This window comes from Chionomys nivalis, chromosome 1, assembly GCF_950005125.1.
Source record: "Chionomys nivalis chromosome 1, mChiNiv1.1, whole genome shotgun sequence".
Taxonomy (NCBI): domain Eukaryota; kingdom Metazoa; phylum Chordata; class Mammalia; order Rodentia; family Cricetidae; genus Chionomys; species Chionomys nivalis.
The window spans coordinates 140,334,961-140,352,552 of NC_080086.1; the positions used below are offsets into that span (position 1 = coordinate 140,334,961).

At 41.5% G+C, this 17,592-nt stretch overlaps 1 protein-coding gene across 6 annotated transcripts in view; it reads left to right on the forward strand.

Annotated features, from left to right (window-relative positions):
* Pde1c (phosphodiesterase 1C) overlaps positions 1-17,592 on the forward strand; it is a 528,369-nt gene that overhangs the window by 479,884 nt on the left and 30,893 nt on the right. The window contains exon 19 of one of the 6 annotated variants that reach the window (XM_057762566.1): positions 4,608-11,084. The exons of the other annotated variants lie outside the window; for them this stretch is intronic. Within the exon in view, the coding sequence (XP_057618549.1) occupies positions 4,608-4,621 (14 nt within the window). The 3' untranslated portion in view covers positions 4,622-11,084. Of the gene's footprint in view, positions 1-4,607; positions 11,085-17,592 lie in introns of those variants that run through there. 6 annotated transcript variants of the gene reach the window in all.

Consider the following 17,592-nt stretch of genomic DNA (forward strand, 5'->3'; position numbering starts at 1 on the left):
CCTGCCTTAAATTGAGCTAGTGCAGAAGCTATGTGTTTATAGCTAAGCCAGGTAAGGTTGGTGGATAATCTGTTTAACCACACCAGGCAAAGTACCTCCTTAAGCACAGGACTAGAGTGTGGCATATGTGTGTAGAGATGGCATCAGGTAGAGGGAAGGACTGGAGAGGAAAAGAATGTCTCAATAGTCAAAGATGTCTTGCAAACAGAGCAGATTCAAACAACATAGATCTGGAGGTAGGTCTGTGGACAGGGAAAAGGGAACAAGTGGATTGAAGGATAGGTGATAGAAGAAGGAACTCCCCAGGAAAGGTGGCTGGTGAACAAAGAGGGCTCCAAAGCTGTGGATTTGGATCTGAGCTTCCGGCTCTGTTGATATCAGTGGCAGTGGCGGAAGGATAAATTTTGACAGAAAAGATGATTTTTTTTCTTTCTTTTTGAAACTAATATTGGTGTCTAGAACATGTATAAATAAAATAGTAATAACAGATTACATATTTGTTTGTTTCTCCTCTAGAAAAAAAAGTACATTTTGTGAGATTCTGTATAAACAATTAAAGAAACAAAAGTCACAATGCATCTTCCGAGAGAAACTCTACTGATATGATTAAATCCTTTAGAAAAATGGCTTCTTTTGAAATAGCATATGCTGACCCAAGGCTGTCTACATTTTTAATTCTATGTCTTGGCTAGATATCTACATTTTCAAGACGTGTGCCAGATAACCAATCCTGGCCGTTATCTTAGAGTTCTCATAGGAAGGGAGTCCCTGATTTCCCAATGAGAGCATGTGTTTCCAAACACTAGTTGCTACCATACCTGATATTTTCATTCTGCACTCTGGCACCATGGGGGAAAGCATCAGATTCATTCTCTTTTTCCTCTATCTGTGCTGAAGCATCCTGTGATCTCCCGAACTAAGAAATTGGAGGAAAGCATGGAAGGCAGTCAGGCTGTTTCAGGCCAGAGTTCTGTGCCTCACAGACTTGTTTAGAAGGAATTTCTTAGTGTTTGTGGTTCTGGTTCCTTCTTGGCTTCTCAGATCCAAAGACTGAACAAACTGTCTCATGCAGAAACTGTGCCTTCCCCACACCAGTGTGGATGCAGGCCACTGCAGGACTTATCGGTCTGCCAGGGGTAGCTGGAGTGCTGGCATTCGGGAAGGTGGCACCTTACTTAAAACAGAGAGTGAAAGCAGAAAGACACATTGAATCCTAGCAGAAAGAACATGCTACACAAAGGAGGTGTGGGCACAGCAAAAGGAAAGGAAAGCTTAGCACCCCTATTATTTACAGGGGTGTGACATGGATTAAGAAGAAAGAGTGAGGGCAAACATGTGCCCCAAGAACTATAGCATCTTATTGTGTTTGGGGTCAGATGGAGGCATCCTGCGGGACAATGGCATAGGTCAGCCTTTCAGGAGTTAGAGTCCCATATTCGCATATCATGTGTTCATCTGTATCTTTTTCTATTGATCCATCCATCCACTTGTCTGACTAGCTCTGCTAGGGTGCGTGATCAGAGCATTTTGTTTGAACAGAGGTGTGACACTGATAGTGGATGCAGTTGAATTAACTTAGAACAATTCTTTTACAATCTTAGCTTTTATTGGGGTATAAGAGAGAATGTACCCATTGAAAATAACCCTTTAAAGCAGCTGCCACAGTCTGATATTAGAAATCTACACCTGGATAAAGTCTAATAAATAGCTCTAAAATAATAATTTTTCATTACTAAAAGGATAAACATGTTTTACAAGCTATGCCACTCTCACTTGAGCTTTTATCATTTCTTAAAAGTATGACCTTTAACCTAAATGGTTGCAAAAGCCACACTGAACACCTCATGCCTGCAGAACGGTATAGGAAAGACAGGATAAGCAAGGCTACTCTGTTTTAAATCTATCTCCAACCTCTGTAGATGAAGTTGCTGAAATATCATTATCTACTGCCATGAAACAAATACACTTACATGGATTCTTATGCGACTTGCTTGTGCTTCAGGATCCAAAGCTAGCCAGGGTCCCCCTTCCTCAGATGTAAGAAGCCTTAGATCAAGGAGCAGATAGGGAACACTTGCCTACATGTTTTCTTTAATCATCCCAAGACGGGCCTTGTTTCCATTTTAGTTCAGGAATTAGTCCTTTTAAAGCGAGTAAATTTAACAACATTTTTGTGGCTTTCAGAGTCGGCCCTGAATTTAAAGCAATGCCTGTGAAGACAGTGCTCTCCACCAGCCTCTCTGATAATCCGTCTTCAGAGTCTTCATCTCACACCTTCGATGCTCTTGCTGATACGTTTGCTCAATTTCCGTTTAGCCTGAAAATGGGTGTGCAAATATGAAAAGCATGAACACACAGGAAGCAGAGTAGGGAGAAGCTCAGGATGATTGACAAGTCAGGGTGAGGACCTGTGTGGCTGCTGTCCTTTCTCCAGAAATTAGTTGCATAGATAGCTATCCGCATGAGACTTCTATATAGGGAATATCAAATTTTGCTATACCACATCATGTTTTGTATATCTTGCAGCAAAGGACAAAAGGGTGGGCAGAAATAGTGTTTAATCATCCACCTTTTCCATATAATCCACCTTTCCACTTATTGAGCTCATTTCCTTTCAACAAAGAAGTTACATACTGAGTATGCGCTATGGGTCGAGCATTGCTCCACACTCAAGAAATTTTAAAATATAGACACTTTTCCTCCTCTCAAAGAATCAAGTTTGCCAGGCAACAACATCCTCCCTGAGCAGCTGTAGAAGTGGACATCATAGCATAAATCAGCTTAAGCAGAAGTTACCCTAAGCAAGCAAAGCCAGTGGAGGCTGGGATGATGGCCAGGGGTCTGCAACCTCTCGGTCTCTCGCTGTTGATCTCATATAACAATGTGTTATATGTGATGATGAACTCACACATAGCTTCAACATACAAGTTTCTTTACTGTATGTTGGCCAAAAAAAAGTAGAGGATGCTAGAGGTCCAAAGCCTGAAGGAACATTCATTCCTCTGTCTCACACTCAAGGTGTGATTAGAAAGATGGGAAGATCTCCTGGTGGCCTTTGAATCCCTCTAAGACCACAAGTTCCATCTCTGGATCAAGTCTGGACAGCAGGCCCCTGAGAGCCCAATAACGGCAAACTGAGACAACAGGCAGCTGTCACACTCTTTGTTGGCTAACCAGGCTTAATGATGGTGCTTTTGAGAAAACTGTCCTCAGTTTCCTTCCAACTAATGTATCTTATTTAAGCAAAGCAAAACGAAAAACCATCAAACTCAATCATATGCCATCCATTGTAACAGAACTGGGTTTTGCAGGAGAGCACCCAGGGGTGCCTGGGAATATGATGACTTCCATGAAGACCATCTCCCAGGACTCTAGTGATGAGCTGATAACGACAGGGCCTGAGCACTGAGAGATCCAGCTTTCAATTCCCTTGGGGACCAAACTGTACAGCTTACAGAAAAATTCTAATCCTCAGTGTTAGCATCTGTCCTGTGTCCTTCCCTTCCTGCCGTGTCTTCGGTGCTACCTACGGAGAAGAGAGACTGGCCCAAGGTTTTCTTTTTTCTTTTACTTCTCCCTAATGGGTGCAGTTGCTAATGGGGGGTAAACGTAGCAAACATCAAGCCCCAAATGGAGAGGAGCAGCAGGAGGTCTGGATCAATGGTCCCTGGAAAGCTGAGAATTGGCTGTAATTACAATAGACCAAAAGGGACTCTCCTAGCTCCTAAATAGTTTTCTGCCTAATTTCAGCTAAGTCCTATTTAGGAGAAGATCTTGAAAGCTGAAGGGGAGACTTTCCTTGTCCTGAGATGCCCCAGAAACCTTCTGTGCATGAGGCTGTTACCCTTCCTGAAGACTAGAACCCTGCACTGCCATGTTCCAGAAGGGAACATTTTACACAGGGAAGGATCATTGACATGATGAATGGACCATTGCCAGCCAGTCTTGCAGTGGGTGTTACTGGTTTAAATTCCTTCCAGGACCCATGAGATAACATATGATAGAGTTCACTGGGTGGGGGAAGAAGTCCCAATATTGTCTATTTCCACTGATTGAATACTGTTCCCCCCTTTGTTTTCTTCCTCTGCTCTTACTCTGGATCCATCTGCATGGTGATTTGGGCTGGAGAATGCAATGTCTTAATTGCAATGTCTTTAGGAAGCTTCTATAAATGGGACAAGCTTGCTAAGAAAGTTTTTCTTTGCATGGAAACAAGATCAGAGTGATCCAATTTCTTCTGATCCCACTGACCACTGAAATACACAGGCCAGACTATCAGTCACTGTCTTCTCGGTTACAAAATAAAGTGGCTCATTAACTACACTGCTTGAACTGAATGTCTACAGACCCAGTTTAAAGAGCCCTTACATTTATATGTGTGTCGGGGTTTAAGGTTTTCTGCTGAGATTGTCTTTGGGTATAGAGTGAGTGTTGTTTTGGGGACAGGAGTTCTCCTATCTCTCAACTGGTTTTCTGCCACAACCAGTTTGAAGTGTTCCATTGATCTCCTTGACCTTTTGCCCCCAGATTTTTTTCTCCAGAAGCCTGAGGGTGGAGGGGAGGGAAGGCAGCATTGACACCTTTCTTTTTCTTTTTCTTTCTTTCAGATCCAGAAGAGTAGAAAAGACCTCACATAGACTGAGGCTGCCAGTGTCTCGCGCCATTTTAGCTGAGCTTCTTCACTCTCCTTCTTCCACAAAGACCCCTATCTGGGGAAGGTGTACAGCTTTCAATTCCAAGCCCCACATTTGGCCTTCTCTCATGCTGTTTCCTCCCAGGGGCCTCAGGGGAGTGGCTTGTGGTCTTAGATTATGGGGGAAATTTTTTTCTCACTTGAGCACACAAACCCCACTTGAGATTTGTTCTGCTTTGTTTTCATTTTGTTCTTGCCCCACCCTCGAAGCAGAAATCAAACATGAAAGGCCATTTTACAACCCATTATTATTAATTTGGCTTTCACAGCATCTGATGAGCCTGGAGAAAAAACCTGACCTCCTGGATGTGCTGATTGAGGCCTGGAAAAGTACACCGCACAGTGACTACCATTTTGTTTTTGTTAATGCTGTTGACTTAGATGTTGCCTTTCATACTGGCTCATGATGGCAACGATAGCCAGGCTGGCCTTTGTCACAACTCCAGTGAACGGCCAATTTCTGGTTCTTTTTTCCAATTGAGAACACTCATTTCCTCCAGTTTATCTTTTAATGCTTAAATTTTGTTCTTATGCTTTTTTTCCCATTGTGTAATATGAACTTGCTTGTCTCTTAAGAGGAGATTATCCTATATGTATTTGATGCTTAATTTATTATCTGTAAATTCATGAATATAAACCTCAGTGTGTTTGCTGATAACCACATGTCAGTGAGTTCCCCAGTTTTTTCACTGGGCAGCATCCATCACTAAGAGGTCTCTGAAATATTGACCACTTCCTGGTCCTCTTCTTTTGGGTGTCTGTGAGTTGGCTTTATTACGTTATAAACTTTTTAGAAAGGGAAGTGTTAAGGCACTCAGAATCAGAAAGATAGATATGTCAGGTAATAGTTTTCATTTTAGCGGAATTTTAACTCTGTGAAGGAGTTGATTAATAGCAAAAATAGAAAATAAGGATAATAGATACAGCAGGGAAAGGGGATAAAAATAGATTATCCTGAAGCCAAACGGTAAATGGGATTCAGTGGAGGACAAGGAAAATGCGATTTTTCTTTCCTGTGGTGTGATTTACATATGAATGTTTTTTATTATGTAGTTTTAAGTTTCTTCCGAAAGTAAAGCATGTCATATAGAATTAATGATAGGAAGAAAGTGAGCTAGGTAATGGGTTTAAATGAATTCCATAAATTTCATTTCTAAACTAAAGTATAAAGACAGATATTTTAAAGTTTCTGTATTGCTAAAGTAAGTAATTGGTATTTCTTCATCAGCTAAAGAAGACAGTGTGTGGTTCTCTAGGCTTAAGACCAAGAGGCTCATAGACTTTAAGACTGCTTGGCTCATAGAAAAGGGCTTCAGCAGGAACATAGGAAGAAAGTTGTTGCCTGGAACACAGTACCTGGGATTCACACAACTTTTCTCTGTTGGTTGTACATTTGGCCTCATCATATAGCACTGACCTTTTTCCATTGTTCTGCCTGCTTTCCTAACAGTAAATCATGAAACTCAGACTTAAATGAGTTGGGAACATAAAGGGTCAATTGTCTGACTAGAACAAGCCATGTCATATCTAATTATTGTAATACGGGTCAGTTTGATGGGCTTTGCTACCAGGGAGACAGTCAGGAAGAGTGAGAGTCCTGGGGAATGACTGAGAGTGGTCAGGAATTGGTGATGCTGGGAAGGGCAGAGGTGAGGGCTGGTAGGGCAGATGCTGTTGTAAGAAGGCAGCGGTCCAGTATCATGGGCTATATTTGTGCTATGTAGTTACCTGGGATTTGTAAAAAGGTTTTGCACATTGGCATCTAACTCAGATGCTTACACTGCACCATTCAAACAAAATGTGCTTATGAGCTGTATGTTGTCCAGGGCTTGCAAACTGTCTTCTTGGAGGTAGAATGATTCTGTATGTCAGTTAAACGCAATCAAGTATATGCCGGTTTATGTCCTTGGACACTGACCTTTTACCTCATGTCTACTCTGTATTTTTGTATGTGAAGCATTTGGGCAGTTGATATAGAATGCCTACTGCTTCATTTTATAATCTAGAAAACAACACTACACAATATATGAAAAAGAAATAGGAATATAGCCATTTTTTCTAGAACCAATGAAGATAGAAATGTTTTAAATTTGCTGTTAGTCATTAATCAGTTGAAAATGAAGGGGAGGAGAACTTGATGCCATTACAGTTTGCTTAGAACACTCAGGAGGCACAAACGCTCGGCTAATGAAGTCCCAAACTTTTTAATTTCTCATGTTAAGACACATCGAATAAAAACAGAGTCACTTGTTAAAAACATGTAAAACACGTTACTGTGCTCTAAACTGATCTTAGACCTGATAACATACTAGAATAATTATTCCAGGTCAGTATTCACAGAGAGAAACACAATTTCCAAGGTTGGGGCATGTTTTCTGGGGGTTTTACTTTCCTTGAAATGGCTTCTTCTGAGCGAAGCATCAACATTCCACCAGCGTTATCCCTCTGCCCTCGTCACTCTTCCGGCTCTGGCTCATGCATACTCCACAGCCTTGCACACCAGAGTTATAGTGAAAAACTGTGGACACAGCAGTGGCTTCATGCTCATTAGTATTAGACAAGCCATGAGCCTTTCACATTCCTGAGTGTAACACGATAGCTGGAGCCAGCTCCTGAGCTGCATCTTCACATTACCCAATGAGCCGATATCCAAGCTGTGTCACTGTGGGCTGATCTTGGGCCAGAGTAACTGATGCATACAGAATTCAATATTTTATTTCTTATCCAAGCTGTCTTTCCTAGTCTGTGAGCCCTAATAGCTTATGGCAGCAATTAGAAGATGCATTTCTAAACCATCAATGGACTTTCTTCCACTGACCATTTTGTTCTTGGAGTTTTTAAAAGCTATGAAAAATATCTGACAGGAGTCTACACACTAAGACCTTTAACCATTAAAGCCACGCTAAGCACCAAAGACAACCTGGTGTTAGAGACTCATCTCATTTGCGGAAGCTCAGACGGATTTCCACCTCCAGCCATGGCTTTAGAAAGTGTAAAAATGAGAAGGAAAGGACACTGTTATCTTGGAATGATAGAGAGAGGGAGGGACAGAGAGGGAGAGAGAGAGAGAGAGAGAGAGAGAGAGAGAGAGAGAGAGAACGCAGAGAGGAGAGGGAGACTATCTTGTGCTCTACACTATATAAGTTGGGAGCCAGAACTCTCTCTTATCTCATAGATCACTTTTCCTTAGATAGACAGGTAGATGGGGTAGGTAGGTGGCTGGATGGATAAAGGGATAATGTGTATTTTCTTCAGGTTTTTGTTAATGTCTGAGTAGAGGTTTTGATAATGAGGAACATTTTATAATGTTCTCCCATTGAGTGTGAGGAAACCAATAGATAAAAAGTAGAAAATCCTTTCTCATGATGAGACAGAGAAGATTCCAGGAGTGCAAGTCTGAGTGTAGTATAATTTTCTAAATAAAGAAGATTGGGGGAGTACCTTTTCTCCCTGTCAGACACTTTCTTATAACTTTGAGATGCCCCCAGCACTGCAAGACTTATAGTCCTGGGTTATCACAGTGCCGGGCACCTAGACAACTCAGGAAGCCTGAGCAAAACTGTCAGTTGGGATCATCCCATCCCTTTCAATGCAAAGTTCATATTTCCTTCAGCACATATTCAATATCTTCACCATCCACATGGCTACATTCAGGTGACGTGCATTCTGGGTTAAGGCAGACATAACTCTACTTACACCAGTAGCTTATCACAAAAAAGGGGGAACATCAGGCTATTTGGAGAAATTGTTAAAAGCAATGAGTCCACAAAAATAGATGGAAAATAGTTTCTGTGACCTTTAAATTTGAGAAAGAACCAAAAAAGTCAGATCAATGAAATGAAGTTCTTCAGAGAATGATGAGCCAAGAAGGATGATGGCACAGAGCTACCTGAAACTCCCATGACTCCCATGACTTAGAACCCAGGCTGAAACTTGGACTTCCTTGGAGCCAATAGAAAACACTCTTCCTGCATCATGAGAAACCACTGCGCAGTCTTCTGCCAGCATGGTGGGCACAGCGCCGAGATGCAGCAAAGCCGAGTGTTGCAGAGCATAATGTTTCACTAATGATGTTCTATTGATTCTTATTCTTGAACAAATGGAAAATTATACGTGTAATTCATCAGCATCAATCTGTGATTAAAGGCCTCATTATCACTGAGCACGCGAGCATAGTGAGAAGCCAGTCATGGAAACAATGATGCTCCTGCGAAACCAGGAGACTCCTTATGCTCTGTCCAAGCAGAGACACCGGTGGGCACAGAGGTAGCGCTGGAGTCCAGATGAAATCAGGGCCATCTGCAGATTGTGCTGGATTGTTGACAACTGTGAGTCTAGGGAGGTAAGAAAATGGGAGGTTCTCATTGGACACTTGTGTGCAAAGGTGATCTCCAGGAAGTAGTCAGTGATGAGCAAGATCTGTTTCCCAGAAGAGCTTGCTTTCACCATGAGCAACGGTGCGGTACAGCAGAGAACCTGGACTGAGAAGTTCATGGTCATCTTTAAGGATTAAGTCTAAATTATCTTTTTATATCATCCCTCCTTCCCATTTTCAACTAAAATATCGGCACACATATTAAAGATGAATTACCATTAGTCCTGGCTTTTGTTCAAGTGAAAGTGGGTTAACACCGGCAGTGGCAGGCTTCCTTGATACACTTGTTCCCAAACTAAGTGGCTGTTGCAGAGCCTGAAGCAGTGGGAATGGTGGGACCTTTCAGCTGGCCCAGGGCACACTTGCCCAGTACTCCTGGGGATTCCTCTACCTTCTGACTGATTGTTGGCTGTAACGGTCCACAGTCAGTGTCACTATGAGGCATCTTTTCTAGAGTGGCGCATCCCTCCCAGGAACTGATGGCTGTGCTTACACGCACACTCACAGGCAAGCTCACTATGGAGTCTTATGACTGGAATGGCTTTTAAACAGGTGCTCACGAAGCACAACTCTGCTTAACTTTGCTCCTCTTGTGTGCTCTACGTTAGGGATGCGGCTTTGTCTACTACTACCCTTCTCTTCAAATAGGTATAGATGTGATACGTGCGCTGGCCTAAAAGCAATCCCATGTTAATGCGTGTAGCTTTACAGTGAGCCTCTATAGCCATACGCATCATCCAGTGATAGATTCTAGAAACAGACTGTAGAGAATTACATTTCTTTTTGTTCTTCCTTGCTTGTATGATATTTTATACAATTTTATATGCTGTAAGATTTTAAGATATTTTTGCTATTTTCCTTCGTAGACCTTGGCTAGGGTTTTCTCAGCTCTCATGCTTCCTGTACTGCGACAGCCCTTGCAGCATTTTTCAAATGTCCTCTCCCTGTTTCAGGCCCTTCCTTGTGTGGTTCCTTTCTTGTCTCTCATTTTCCGACATTTCCCATGTCTCTTTAGTTGATATAAGCCATTCGACTTGCAATATCATTTGAGCACACAGAAACACCAAATAAGGGGGGCACATTTTCCAGTGTAATGGGAATGAGAAAGTATTAAGTGTTAAAAACAAGACAGAGGTAGGTGTGTGGGGAGGAAGGGGTAGTTTGGTGAAGAGAATCAAGGAAAAGAAACTCTAAGTGGGGGTGGGAAGGAGGGAGAATAATCCAAAGCAAAGTGAATCACTTCTAGATTAATATGTCATTGTCTTCCTTGAGTGTAAGACATTTTCTTCTATCACAGAGTTTTTCTCCTCTGCATGTTAGATTCTTACCCTGAGTCTGTAGACTGAGTCCTTGTAGGGAGCGTTCCTGGTCCTGGCTGTGTGGGAATGAAAGGTGGAAACCCTAAGTAAGCCTTAGACTTTGCTGCTGTCGGATACAGATAGCCAGACTTGTGGGAAGTGACTGGAACAGTATCAAGAACACTGAGCAGAGCTCTGAAGAAGGCAGGCCTTCATTATTCCAGATGTTTTCCCAGATCATGCCTCATGCACAGCTGTTGGGGGAAATTAAGAAACTTACGGTCGTGCACTGCAGATCCCTTCCCTAGAAGGGAGGTAAAGAGCGGCCTTTCTTTACTTTGTGGCACAATATCATGGACTTCCCGGGCCTGAATGGGTCTCAGGCAGACATATTGCTGATTTAAGCTTGCATTTGTGTATCACAGGGCAAGGGGATCCCCCTCCACTCTGAGGAAGAGCATTCTGTTCCCTATGGTGCTGCTGTTTCATGCTCAAAGTTGCTTACACACTGTAACGTTACACCTCCAAATGCAGACAAAGCATGGGATTCGTGTAAAACCAAGAGTGCCAAACTGTTGTTCAAAAAAGTTAAAAGTCTGTTTATTGTCACTCTTTACTGCAGAAAAGGGCCTGATAATCCTTCATGTCCAATTCCCCCCTCGCATCTAGTAATAAATAAATCATTGTATATTCCTCTAATTGTCAAATAAAAACATGAGTTAACCTCTTCATTGGAATTTGAAAACATGAAAAGGCTGTGTTTTTTTTGTGATTGTTGCTTGTTGTGGTCCACATTTTATGCCAAATCTGGGGCTGCCAGAACCTACTCCACCCTGCATCACTTGTGTTCTCCTGAATCCTGGGCAATGCCCAAGGAACAACTGCCTTTACTGCACAGAGCTGTATTCACAGAGCATGCCTGCCGTGTTTGTGAAGTCTTTGTGAGCTGAAGGTTGTGTTAAACGGATTATCAGAAGCTCAGGTTGCTGTTCTTGGAGCTGACCCAGCTTCCAAGTTATTTTTCACCGAGGACAATGATATTATATCCCTGGATGTCAGCTCTCAAATTCTAAACTATTTTACTTTCTCCATTCTTTGAAATGTTTTCCTGCCCTTCAGAATAGACTAGCATTAGCCTAGTCATTATCTTTGCCTTTGAGGACAGAAGCCATTTACTGTCATAAGATCTGTACCCAGCTGCTAACTTCAAAGCGGCCACTAAGAGGCACCCCCTTGTGGTGATGAAGTGTACCACACAATTGCTACTCAGTGTGGTTCTGCATATTATTCTTGCACAGTAATCATTGTATTACCACCCGCATTGTAAATTATAGCCTTGAGCAGTGCACTTCTGCCCTGTGGGATTTGGTTGCTTTATAATAAAATTGATGTTACTAGATCATTTATAAGAACTGAAAGTCTCTTGAACTAGCCCATCCTACAATCAATCACTGTTGGTATTTCCCTGTGTTTCCTTAAGGTCTTTGAGCATGCTTACACAGTTAAAGCCATACAGTGTACTTAAGTCGTCATTATGGCTCATTCATATAATACTGGCTTGTAAGCGTTTCCTGTTTCTTAAACCTCCTCATTAATATAATTTCGGTGCAAGCACAATACAACATTTTGTCTTGTAGTTCTAGTGCAGTTTATTAACCACCTCTCCCTTTGATCAATGAAGCTAGATGCTTTTATTTTAGCATCTTAATCTTAAATAGTGAAAATGAGTGTTTGTGCATCAGGTTTTGTCACACTTTAGAATATCTCCCGTGAACAAATTGCTAGATGTTCAGTTATAGGTCAAAGATTGTAAATATTGTGGGCATGTCTAATGCCAGAGCATATTCAAGTGTTAAAAAGCTTATATTTCAACAACATAAAATGCTGATGTGTAAAGAGCTCTTATTTTTGGTTCTTTGTGATGAGCAGACAGTCAAGTCTCAGCAGAGCAAACAGAGCTGATGCTGTGCTGTGGGAAAGGTATACTTAGCCCTTCAGGTTTGAGCTCTGGGACTATCTATCTAGAGGACAACCCTTTGGGAAGTTTGCTTTCAGATCTTCCAGACTCTCAGTGATTCCTCAACTAGAAGGAGAGCCTTATGCCCTTTCTTTTAGGACATAAAGTGATCATTTGTTCTGAGACATTAGCCCACTACCATAAGCCAAATGGGACACAAAGATGTCAGCAGATATACTTAGCAAGACTGACCAGAAAGTTATGACTGTGATAAATGGCAGGCATTTGTAGCATGCTAAAATAAATTGATTTAAAATGTCCACTATGTCAACATCCTTTCCCACCCTGACCTTCCTATACTCATGCTGTGCTCCGGGTCTGGTTGTGTTTATAACAATGCTGCTATTGTCAGACTGTTTATAATGATGGTATTCGGACTCAGAGGTTCTTAAATCACTCTTTTCACAGCAGGCCTGTGTGTGGCCATGCTACACTATTTTGGGGAAAGGATATGAGTTGTTTGAGTTCAGTTACAAATCACGGTTTCTCACTAGCCTCAGGCTGTCCTGTCTTATATGTGTGTGTGTGTGTGTTCACCTTGTGGGTGGCAGCCTTGGCTGTCACTTCCATCCCAGTCCCCTTTCCAGTCTCCTGTATAATTGGACTCATTGCCTTTTGGCTGAACTAGCCAAGAACATTAATTTGAAATATCTGAAAACTGTTTGTTTGTCAAAAGACACCTGTCACATAAGCTGCCCCGGTGACATTTCTGCCCTGAGCTGATTGATTATATTGTTTACTCTCTAAACATTCACTGTAGATCAAGGGCAGTTTAATTCTTGGCCTTTAAGTTCTCACTTCCCAAAGATGATGCATTTCCATTGCATTTGTGCATTGCATTATTGCACACACACACACACGATTCCTTTAGCATAAAAAGCAAACAGTAATGAACACTACTACACCTCAGTGTCTACAAAACACTCTTACATGACCATCAAAATCTTGTCCTGAACTTGATATTCTTAAAGCATAATAGTTGGAGAAAATGAAATAAAGTTTGTGTCAGTATGCTTGCTTATTCTTTGGTATTTTTTAGCCACTTATGAGATAGCTGAGAATTTTAAAGTTTTATAAATCAAATGCACTCTTTAAGAATGCAGAGTAAAGGATGAGAAGATGGATGACCCAGGTGGAAGATGCTCACCCTGAAAACATAATGGCGTGAGTTTGGTTTCTAAAACTAGCACCCAAGGCTGTTCTGGCCTCCACGTTTACAGGTGTGCTTGCACAATGAACATATATGCATGAGAGTGCTAGAGGGGAGAAAAAAGAAAAATCAGAAGAAAAGTGGAGGCATAAAGTAAAACTAATAGCCTAATAAACCATGACATTATCTTTATGTGTGATTGCATAGCAAAGAGCCTCCCCAGTTCTCAGTCATAAGTTGTAAACTCTATCTGAGTTTCTTGGAAACCTAAATATATATGGGCAGAAATCACTTAAAAATTCATATCATCTGTGAGGTCAAAGCCCATCAGTGGTTCAGGAGAAAGATGGCTCTCCTTGACAGCTCAAAACGATGTCTTTCCTGAGTATTTATTCTCAAAGAGCCGGACCCAGCTCAGCCCACCGAAATTGCATTCCTGCTTAAAGGGCTGTCTTAGTTGGGGTTTCTATTGCTGTGAAGAGACACCATGATCATGGCAACTCTTATAAATAAAAACATTAACTGAGGTGGCTTGCTTGTATTTTCAGAGGTTCAGTCCATTATTTTCAGGATAGGGAGCATGGTAGCTGCAGGCAGATGTGATGCTGATGCTGAGAGTCTTACATCTTGCCTCAGGGGCAACAGGACTGACTGATTGTCACATTGAGTGAAGCGTGAGAAGAGACCTCAAAGTCCTCCCCCATAGTGACGTACTTCCTCCAATAAGGCGATACCCACTCCAACAAAGCCACAGCTCCTAATAGTGCCGCTCCCTATGAGATTATGAGGCGTAGTTATAGTAAAACTGCCACAAAGGCTCGAATTTCTAGATATAGCATTACTATCGTAAGTCTCCCCAAGACGGAAAAAACTGTAGTGGCACAGGGACTCAAACCTTAAAATATATGAACCTGTGGGACTCTTCCCATTTAAACTGTAATATTTCATTCATTCCTTGGCCCCATAGGCTTGTAGCCATATCAGAAAACAAAATGCATTTAGTTCAACTTCAAAAGTCTCCAGTATTTCAGTCTCCAGACTGTTTAAAAGTCTAAAGTTCAAAGTCTCAGATATAAGCACTTAGCTCTCCTGCTCCTTCCAGCTCTGCTGACAACACAATTCTCTTTCTTGGACTGCTTTCCATTCCCTTTTTGAAGCTCTCAGCAGACAACCCCCAGCTCTGGCATTTTCAACATTTTGGGGTCTCCAATACAGTCAAGGCTTCGCTTTCACGCTTCAGGCAATGGCCTCTCTGAGCCTCCATGCAAAGGACTCCTTGTTCTCAACACTACTGTCTTCCAAGCTTCTACTAGGAGGGTCCATTAAGTAATACTTACAGCATTTAACTGCTTTCCAAATCCAAAGTCCTAAAGTCTTACACATTCAAAAAAAAAAAAAAAAAACGTAGTCAGTCCTCTTATATGGTGGGTCATGGCCCTCAACTTCCTCTCCCTGCTGTTCAGGGCCAGTTATTGCCACTGTGGATGTGAGGGTTCCTGCTGAGCCATATCTAGGGTTTGCTGCCCTGGGGCAAGGATTACACAGCATTTCCGGCCATGCCTATGGATATTTGCTGCTTGTCTAGAGCTGCCAGTGACTTTCACAGGAGATAGGTAGCCTCTGAGAAGCCATGACAGACTGTCAGACCCTTCAGAGAGAAGGTACCTGGACAATGGAATGAACAAGTTCGCAGATTACGGTTTCTCCAGCTGCTGCCACTAGGCAGAGTCTAGTGAGATGCCCAGAACTGGGCAAAATGAGCCACAGCCTGGGGCTGGGCTGTCCCACCTCACCATATAATGGGTGAGAAAATACCCATCATATGCTACCAAATAAAACCACTAATACTGTGAATGGATTACATCATTTGAATTGTTGGCTTAAAGGATCCACAGACCCGTCAAGAAATAACGGTTTATTGTCAAAACTTTTGGCTGCCCTCCACAACCTAAAGGTAAGATCCAATTGCTGAAGACACCACATACTTATGTCATAGAGCATGAAGAAATTGAGCTGATAATCAACTAGAAGCTTCACCTTTACTGACTGTCTTTCATAGTGATGGAAGGTACCATACATGCTGCTGGAGGAGAAAAGTAATTATTAATCTCACCCAGATATGACCTGTGCAAACTAAAACAGTGACCTCTCTGTTTTATGGGGATCTCACAAGAGATAACCACTCAGACACAGTTATAGCCAACTGAAAGTTTTTATTCCAACCAGTTGGGACTATACTTAGGCATTAGGAACCTAAGGGCATCCCCAAGCATTTAAAGAAGGGGGCTTTTAAAGACAAAACCTCATACTGGTGTCTAAATCTGCAGCTTCAGGGAGAGGTTTGTCTAAGCAAGAAGAAAAATAAAAGCTAAGATGAGTGGTTGGTTGAAGGGGGCGGTTTACATAGCAGACAGTTTAATAGACGCTAAGGGAAGTTAGAGCATTTTGATCATGGGTTTCCAGACTAGAGTTGGGAATTTCCCATGGGATTCTCCATCAAGACAATCAAGTTCTAGTTAAATCTGAAATGGCATTAGCAAGAGGTAAAAGATGAGGGGCTAGAGAGATGGCTCAGAGATTAAGAGCACTGGCTGTTCTTCCAGAGGTCCTCAGTTCAATTTCTAGCAACCACATGGTGGCTCACAACTATTTATAATGAGATCTGCTGTTGGAGGGATAGAGGCCACTTGTTGGTTCCCGGCCACTTAGCCCCAAAATAATCACACAGAAACTATATTATTTAAGACACTGCTTGGCTAATTACTTAAGTGTATTGCTAGCTAGCTCTTACATCTAGAAATAACCCATCTCTATTGTTTTATATTTTACTATGAGGCTCTTGGTCTACCCGCAAGGTTCCGGTATCTGTCAGGGTTACATGGTTTTTCTCTGCCTCTGCCTCCTTTCTCCCAGCATTCAGTTTAGTTTTCCCTGCCTATCTCTGTTCCCCTATAGCTCTTCTATTGGCCAAAGCAGTTCCTTTATTAACCAATGATATTCACAACATACATAGGGGAATCCCGCATTACCTCCCCCTTTCTGTTTAAATAAAAAGGAAGGCTTTATCTTCAACATAGTAAAATTACATATAACAAAACATCAAGTAAGAATTATAGCTACAATATTTATAGCTACTTTTTAAAATTATAACTAAGGAAAACTAGAACTATCAATTCTTCAACTCCACCAAAGACTCCGGGATATAATATTACCTATGTAGACTGAAAGTCCATTGTAAGCAACTTCCAAAACTCTAGAATTGACAGAGACATCTCACTGCCTGAACAGTCACCCAAAATTCTTCTGTAGTGTTGGGGCATCTATCTTCAGCCTACAGGCCCATAGTATCCAGCAGACTTGTCCATGAAGCAGGAAATTTCAAAGTTATTTCTGCCTATATTGGCAGTTTGTCAGTCACTTTCTTCTGTGTCCTGTAGAATGTGTGGCAGACTCTTTCATGAAGCAGGAACCCTGAAGGATCATCTCACCTTTAGACAAGTTCAGCAGTTATTTTTTTGTGGGTCATTTATTTTTCTGTGGGTCCTGCTTGTCAAGTTCATACAGAATTTCATCAAACAGTCCAGGCAAGAGCAGTTTCTTGCCCAAATGGCTAACAAACTCTATAAGGAGCATCTTCAATGCCCATCTTCCTTTTGAAGTAATTGGTGCTGCCAGGAGCAGATGTGTCTCATTGTCATGAAAAGTATTGAGTTAATAATTTAAACATTTTAAATGCCCTATTCTGAAGGTCTCTGAAAGATTTGAAGAATACCTATCTAACTGAAATATATCTCTGTATATCTAGAAAACCTAACTAACATGACTACAAGCTTGACTATTATAGATGACTATTAACCTATATTTTTTTCATATTCTTATTTTATTACTCATATTCTAGGATAATAAAAATGTTTCCAAAGATCCATCACCAGTTTTATTAATGAACGTATTCATTTTTTTTTTGCTTTGTCTGGACATTTATTTCATTTTGAATTGTGCTGAAACAAATTTAAGTCAACTTATAATTTATTCTGTGGATATATATAAATATATGTATAT